Below are 7,500 nucleotides of genomic sequence, written 5' to 3'. Positions count from 1 at the left end.
CCCCCCCTCTCTCTCTCTCTCTCCCCTCTCTCTCTCTCCCCCCCCCCTCTCTCTCTCTCCGCTCTCTCTCTCTCTCTCTCTCTCTCTCCCCTCTCTCTCTCTCTCTCTCTCTGTGGTTTCAAGTCAATCTGCCTCCTGCATGAATGATGTAATTAATGTGTTCGCTTCCGGCAGACACGGGAAGTAACTAAGTACAAATACTTTGTTACTGTACTGTAAGTACTGTAGGATTTTCAGCTTACCTGTAATTTACTGTTTTGTTTTTTCTGTCTCTCTCCTCTCGCGCTCTCCCAGCTCTCATGCATTATGTGCACCTTTTTGTGTGGAAAAATCATATCACACAAATTATTAATCAAAGTATAATCTCCATACATCTTAAAACATGTTTGGAGGGGATTTGCTCAGTTTAATAGTCTTCAAATTATATTAACATGATGTGAGTTTCACTTGGCTTTACACGGAAACAGCTCAGTAGAAATACAGTACATGTCAGAGCCTGTACTTTTTTACTTTTACTTGAGTAACAAGTTGAATCAGTAATTCTACTTAAGTAAAGTACTTTTCCCATCTCTGTCTTCCGGGGCAGTTTCAAGCAGGCCACAGGGAGAGAGTCTGTTGTCGGACAGCTACTGTACAGCTGACTGAACTTCCTTGAAAGCTCTTTATCCCGTCAGTGTCAAAGTTCTGAACGGGAACTCTTTAGCCGGGTTGCCAGAGTCAAAGGGTGTTTTGCAGCAGACTTATCTCCTAGAGGCAGCTGGAGGTCTCTGTACCAGCCTGCCATAGAGAAGATCTCCAGTGGAGAGTTGTGCATGAGGCCATGGCTACTAACAGATCCAAGGGGAGAGAGCAGCTTTTTCATTCAGGAGAAGGAGACTTTAGAGCACGTTTGGCCATGTCAGCTTTTTTCTTTAGGACGGCGATGGTCCCCCCCCGATTTGATTGCTAAGGTCTTATTTTTGGTCTTATATAGTGTGTGTGTGTGTGTGTGTGTGTGTGTGTGTGTGTGTGTGTGTGTGTGTGTGTGTGTGTGTGTGTGTGTGCTCCACAACACAAACGCGTTAGACTTCTTCACCTTTTGGCTTACAAGAAGGGATCAAATAAAAAGGTTGGGGTCTGTCGATCCTGAACTCATGGTCAGAGGACGTGTAGTAGCTCGTTTAAAAATAGAGTATGTATAAATGCCCTCCAACTTGCACGAGTTTGTGGAAAAGTTGGGATTGGGAAATGTTCTATTCATGACATCACTGATGATGTCACAAATCACGACTAACAGACACCGCAAATCGTGACTAACGTTTCCGTTGAGGTTGGTGTCTGACCCAGTGGTTCAATTAAATGACAAAAAGGACATTTTGAGTACTGGCTTTTTCTTCTGTTACTTTTACCCATCTTTAGGCTCCGCCGGCGATAGCCGTGGCCGGATGCATTATGTTTTCGGGTTGGACGTACGTGCGCAAGTACATACGTGCGTACGTCCGATGCTCGTTAACGTGATATCTCAGGGATGCCTTGAGGGAATTTCGTCAAATTTGGCACAAACCTCCACTTGGACTCAAGGATGAGCTGATTCGATTTTGGTGGTCAAAGGTTAAAGTTCAAGGTCACTGTGACCTCACGTCCGTCCGTTCCATCAAGGAAGGGGACGGGCCGAGGTAAGAGGGGCCATAGCCAGGGATAAGAAGGTCGTAGAGGGTCGGGATCCATGGGGTGGGTAAAGGGAGTGGCTAGGGGGTGTCAGTGGGTCCTGTGGGAGGGGTCATGGTGAGGGAAAGGGGCGGGGCTAGGGGACATGGGCAATAGCTAGGGATAGGACGGATGGATGTAGACTGCCAGTTGTTGGCGGAGGCATACAACCGCAATGCGCTTTTTCCTACTTATTCTTTGAAATGTCTTGTTTTTTTATCTAACTAGGAACGTTTGTGCCAAGAAAAGGCTGGTTAAAGGTCTCTCTCTCTCTCTCTCTCTTTATGACTCTCGCTCACTATCTTCCTCTCTCTTACCCTCTGACTCTCTTTCTCTTTTTCAATTTTCAATTCAATGTTGCCATGACAGTTCACAAACAAACAGCCAAAGCATGTAACAAGAAATTAATCATCAATTAACCAACTGTGTGACTGTCTCACCCTCCATACCTGCAGGCTCTGACCTCAGAAAGCTGTGGGGTGACATTGGTGCGTTAAGATTGCACTCGGCCCGCTATTCTCATTATGCTAATGAGATGCTAATGCTATCATCGTCTTTAAGGAGACTTGCTGATGAGATCTCTGAGCCTCGGGTCACAGCAGCACACCCTCTGAAATGAATTAATATTCATCTTTTATCCTGTTTTCCCTTTTCCCCATAATCATCTCTCTCTCTTCTCTCTCCTTCTACTCTCTCTCTCTCTGTATCTCTTCTACTCTCTCTCGCTCTCTATCTCTTCTTCTACTCTCTCTCCATACTTTATCTCTTCCTCTTCTCTCTCTCTCTCTCTCTGTATCTCTTCTTCTACTCTCTCTCTCTCCGTACTTTATCTCTTCATCTTCTCTGTCTCTCTCTTTGTATCTCTTCTTCTACTCTCTCTGTACTTTATCTCTTCCTCTTCTCTCTCTGTCTCTCTCCGTATCTCTTGCTCTCTAAGGGCGACGTGACCTTTTCATGCGCCGAGCCGGTTTTCGTCGCTGTGACGTTCGCCGGCCCGCAGAGCTTCCTGTGGCTGCCGGGCGCCACAGAGCCGTTGGCGGCAGGCGTGCTGGCAGGGCTCCAGTTTCGGACGTGGAACGAGGCGGGGCTTCTGCTGACCTTTGACCTCCCAAAGCAAGGGGGCGTGGCCTGGCTATACCTGAGAGTGGCCGCGCTCTGTCTCCAGATCCAGAAGGCTGGCCGGACGCTGCTGGAGCTCGGCGTAGGTCAGTCCATCCCCTGACCCCTGACCCTAACTCTCTTCCCCTAGCTCATCTTGTTTGCTTCTCTTTATTTTTGCCTATTTGACTATAGAGAGCCGCAGGAATGAGTCCGGAAAACATAGCAGCCCGGGGTAATCAGTGCACAGCAGCGCACACAGCAATAGAGCAATCAACTATGCAACACAGTCTATGACAACTACAACCTCTGAAGGAACAGTGGTACAAGTTTAGTTTAGGTTATTTTTATTTTATTTATTTTATTTTATTTAAGAAAGAGAGAGAAAGAAGTTAGATCAAGAAGGGCCCAGATGGAGCCTGAAAAGGTGAGTCTTTAGTCTTTTTCGAAAGATCGGCAGTGATTCGGCCATCCTGACCGAAGGTGGAAGCTCGTTCCACCATTGAGGTGCCAGGGACGAGAAGAGTCGAGATCGGGATGAGCGACTTTTGAGCCCCCGTAGCGAAGGAGGGGCGAGGCGACCTGCACTGGTGGAGGAGCGAAGGGAGCGCTGAGAGGTTGGCAACACTACAGGTTGAATTTGCCTGTGGTGACGTGACGTGGAAGCCTACACTGTGTGTAGTTCTGGAATCGCTTAGCATGAGCTTTTTACTTCTAGGGCTCGCATTTACGCTTCAAAACTCATGAAAGTGGTCCTCATGTGTGAAGATTATCTTGCTGAACACAGGTTCACGTTTGAATAAGCTTGCGTTGCCCACAGACCTTATTTGAAGCATCGCGCCAAAAACCCATTCAAAAATCCCATAGGCAGAAACAGTGAAGAACCCGGAAGTCCGGGACTTCCGCATTCTACAAACTACAAAACTACACAAAAAAAGACTACAAAAATACATCATCCCTGCAGTACTCTATTGTGTTGTATTGTATAAACAAATATGAGTACTACATAGCAGAATGTAAATGTGAGAACTAATGTGTAAAATAGATTTTGTTTTAAATAAAAGTAATCAAACTAAATAACAGACAAATATAACAAATATACAAATAAAGAAATACATAGCAAAACATGTTATTTGGGAGGAATGCATGTGCTGTAATTTGAGAAAGTAAAGACCAGAGATTAGAGCACAAGTACACTTGTGTTAATCTTCATTTTCACACAACTACTAGTACATCTCAGACGGTTTGGGCAACTTTACATTAACATACTTAAAGGGACAGCTCACCCTAAAATCCAAAATACATATTTTTCCTCTCACCTGTAGTGCTATTTATCCATCTATATCCTTTTGTGTTAGTTGCCTGAGTTTTGGAGATATTGGCTGTAGAGATGGCTGCCTTCTCTCCAATACAATGGAACTGGATGGCACTCGGCTTGTGGTGCTCGAAGCACCAAATAAATATATTTGAAAAACTCAAGAGCATTGTCTCTTTCCAGAAATCATGACCCAAGATACTCAAGATAATGCACAGACTTTGTTGTGAGCAGTTTCATGTAGGAAGTATTTTCTTTTGCAGTCTCATGTAGGAACTAGCTAGCAGGTAGCGGGTGTAGTTCGGTCAAAAGAAAATACTGTAGTTCCTACATGAAACTGCTCATAACAAGGTCTGTGGATTATCTTGAGTAACGGGGTCATGATTTTTGGAAACAGATATTGCTGTTGTGTTGAGTTTATCAAATGTATTTCTTTAGCACTTTGAGCACCACAAGCCGAGTGCCATCCAGTTCCATTGTATTGGAGAGAAGGCAGAAACTCTGCGGCCGATATCTCCAAAACCCAGGCAACTAACACAAAACGATATACTGTAGATGGATAAATAGCACTACAGGTGAGAGGGAATATATGTATTTTGGATTTTAGGGTGAGCTTTTCCTTTAAAAACACAATTTCCACTGGCTCTTTAAAGAAAAACAAAGAAAGGAAAAAACAAAGCTCTTACAGTCACAGCTGTATGTTAGAAGAACAGTCTATAGGCAACTGCAGGAGACCAGGTAGATAATGTCTACATTTTTGCACCATTAACCTTGTTGTATTTAATTTGTTCAAATATTGTATTGTGCTTTTATTCCGTAAAGCACTTTGTAAACCCAATTTACAAAAGGTTTTATTTACGGTAAATAAATTGTATTATTATCATTATCTGACACTTGATCCCTGGTGTGGCGCGGTGGCCTATGGACTTGGATGCAAGAAAGACTATTTCCCTGTCTAGAGTGATCAGTAACATTACATTGTTGTTACATTGAAACCTTAACCTCCATCCTCACCTGAGCCCTAACCTCCTACAAAAGTCTTCACATCAAGCTAAAAGCAGCAAGTGATTAGTTTCTGACCTAGATTAATCGCAGATTTAGACGGTAAACATCAAGCTCAGTTCACACGGGATTAAAATATGTTCAACTTAAAAATCTAAATTGTGACAGTCAAGTGTGTGCGTGTGCATGCGTGTGTGTGTGTGTGTGTGTGTGTGTGTGTGTGTGTGTGTGTGTGTGTGTGTGTGTCCAGGCACAGGGCTGAATGACGGTCAGTGGCACTCAGTGCAGCTGGTGTCCAGGCGGGGGCGACTGAGCGTGACTGTGGACGGCGTTGAGGGAGCCGCCGCTCACAGCCCCATTTTCCCTGTGAATGTTGCAGGAAGCCAGTTCTTCTTCGGTGGTAAGAGAGGAACACATGCAGCAGGTTCATGACTGTTTCTAAAACTTAGAGTTCACCAACATTTCAGCGAGAAGCCTTCACCAGGGTGTTTTGGTTCAATTCTATACATTCCCTCAAATATCATGTTGCATTATTATGCATCAAAACAGGTGTCAATAAAATCAAAGGGTCCAGATGCCAATTGAAGATTGTGGATATCTTAATTACATGGATTGGTCTCTTTCTTTAGTTTTTGTTTGTTTATTTGTTCATTTGTCCATCACATGATATTTCACACACCTCTAGCCTGTACTACGAATGTTGGATAAGAAGATCCAGGATCTGTCCCTTGATCTGGTTTGTCTAAACCAGATCAGCTCGATTGTAGTTAACTTGTACTACGAACCTCGTTTGCCAGTCGTTAACTCGAACCAGGTTTTTCTAATCAAGTTGACTGCGCGTGCACATGAAAATGCCCGTGCACACGAGCTCGTGCCCGCAAAAGAGGCGTGGTTTTTAACAACTAGCCAATCACAATGCAATATGGACCGCTCAGCTCAGAACCGTAGCTTTTACAGCGCCAGACACGCCTATTTCCTCATTCATCAAAGCCATCGACTACTATGTCAGAATCAAAATCCGCATTGGATATTTTTAGTCTGTTCCCGAATGACTGTCTAAAGTTACCACTTTTATTCACATCAGTCATTTATTTGAAGAGCGGTTTCTGCCTCCACGTATCCTACAGCAGCTGAATTCACCCTCTCAATAAACTGCGAGTGGAAGCAATGTGTAGCCTAATGTCTCAGTCCAAAATCCGTAGACCATTTAGGCTCAACGAATAATAATGATGTCATGTTTAGTCGGGCTATCAATAAAAAAAAGAATGATAATAAAATTAAAAGAGGCTTCTGAACGACACGGTATGTGCGGGCATAGATTTCATTTATAAAAAATAGCCTATTTTGTGGTCACATATATTGTCAGCAGAGTCGCATATCTCCATATTTCATATAATGATGCTGGAAATATGAAGTTCAATCACATCATACAGGCCAAAAGCAACACTTGCAGCTGCAAAATGCAGGAGTAGGCTAGATATGAATCATCTTAATATGGGATCGCCTGTGTGCAGGTGATCCCATATTAAATTGCTTAGATGTAGTAGGCCAGCATGTAAGCTATGACTATTTCAATTCCAACCCAACGTCAGTCTCAGCTCCATTGCGCACACGGCACCGTGCGCTTTGGAGACGTTTATGTAACCTTTTTATGCCGGTTTAGTGATATTTCTCCACTCACTATTCAGCTGCAATCGATCAGCGGGATCAAACAACGTATCTAGGCTACTTGAGAGCACAAAAATGAATATATAAAAACATATTCCAAAGTGGTATAGGGCTTAATTAAAATAGCCAACAAGTGCAAGGCTTTAGTCCTTGATTAACATTAACATTGATTACCATTACTCATTCAACATTACAATTCGTGCTCCTTCGGGAAACTCATCCAGAAAGGGGTTGGCCATTTTTCCAAACTGCTGATTCGATTGGTTCGTGGGCGGTGGATTTAAGGTCTAATCTTATCCTTGCAACTTAACCTGCTACGGACCAGGTTAAGTGTGAAGCATAAGTTGCTATGGAAATATATGTCGGTAAGAAGTTAACTTGCTTTGTAGTACGGCCAAACCAGGTTTAAACCTGAAGTTACCTCGCTAAACCACTAAACTGGCTTTGTAGTACAGGCCTCTCATCATTTAACGGGGGACGACATCATGTTTACTGTTTCTTTTTTTTTCTTTTCTTCTTCCTCCTCTTCTTTTTGACATTGCTCAGACTGTATGTGTATAGTAAGCGGGTTACATTTAGGCGAGCACAGTGCCACCCTCACCACTTCCAACAGCTGGGTTTGAAGATCCAATAGCAATGTGAGCAAAGTCCAGTTTTTGGACCTTGCCTGACCAGAGGTTCTGCTGTCCCCTCTGTTGTTTGATTGGATACCTGCTGTCCCCTCTGTTGTT

The 7,500-nt window shown here is 43.7% G+C and overlaps 1 protein-coding gene across 1 annotated transcript in view; it reads left to right on the top strand.

Moving 5' to 3' along the window:
* Nucleotides 1-7,500, top strand: part of LOC310789530 (contactin-associated protein-like 4) — a gene marked incomplete at both ends in the record, with an annotated part of 176,899 nt that overhangs the window by 98,010 nt on the left and 71,389 nt on the right. The window contains 2 exons of the mRNA XM_083651166.1: nucleotides 2,624-2,891; nucleotides 5,352-5,501. Of these exons, the coding sequence (XP_083507292.1) occupies nucleotides 2,624-2,891; nucleotides 5,352-5,501 (418 nt within the window). The remainder of the gene's footprint in view (nucleotides 1-2,623; nucleotides 2,892-5,351; nucleotides 5,502-7,500) is intronic.

Source organism: Poromitra crassiceps (assembly GCF_964638095.1).
Source record: "Poromitra crassiceps genome assembly, chromosome: 14".
Lineage (NCBI taxonomy): Eukaryota > Metazoa > Chordata > Actinopteri > Beryciformes > Melamphaidae > Poromitra > Poromitra crassiceps.
Note: the sequence above shows the minus strand (reverse complement) of the source record. Positions and strands in the feature narration are given on the sequence as shown.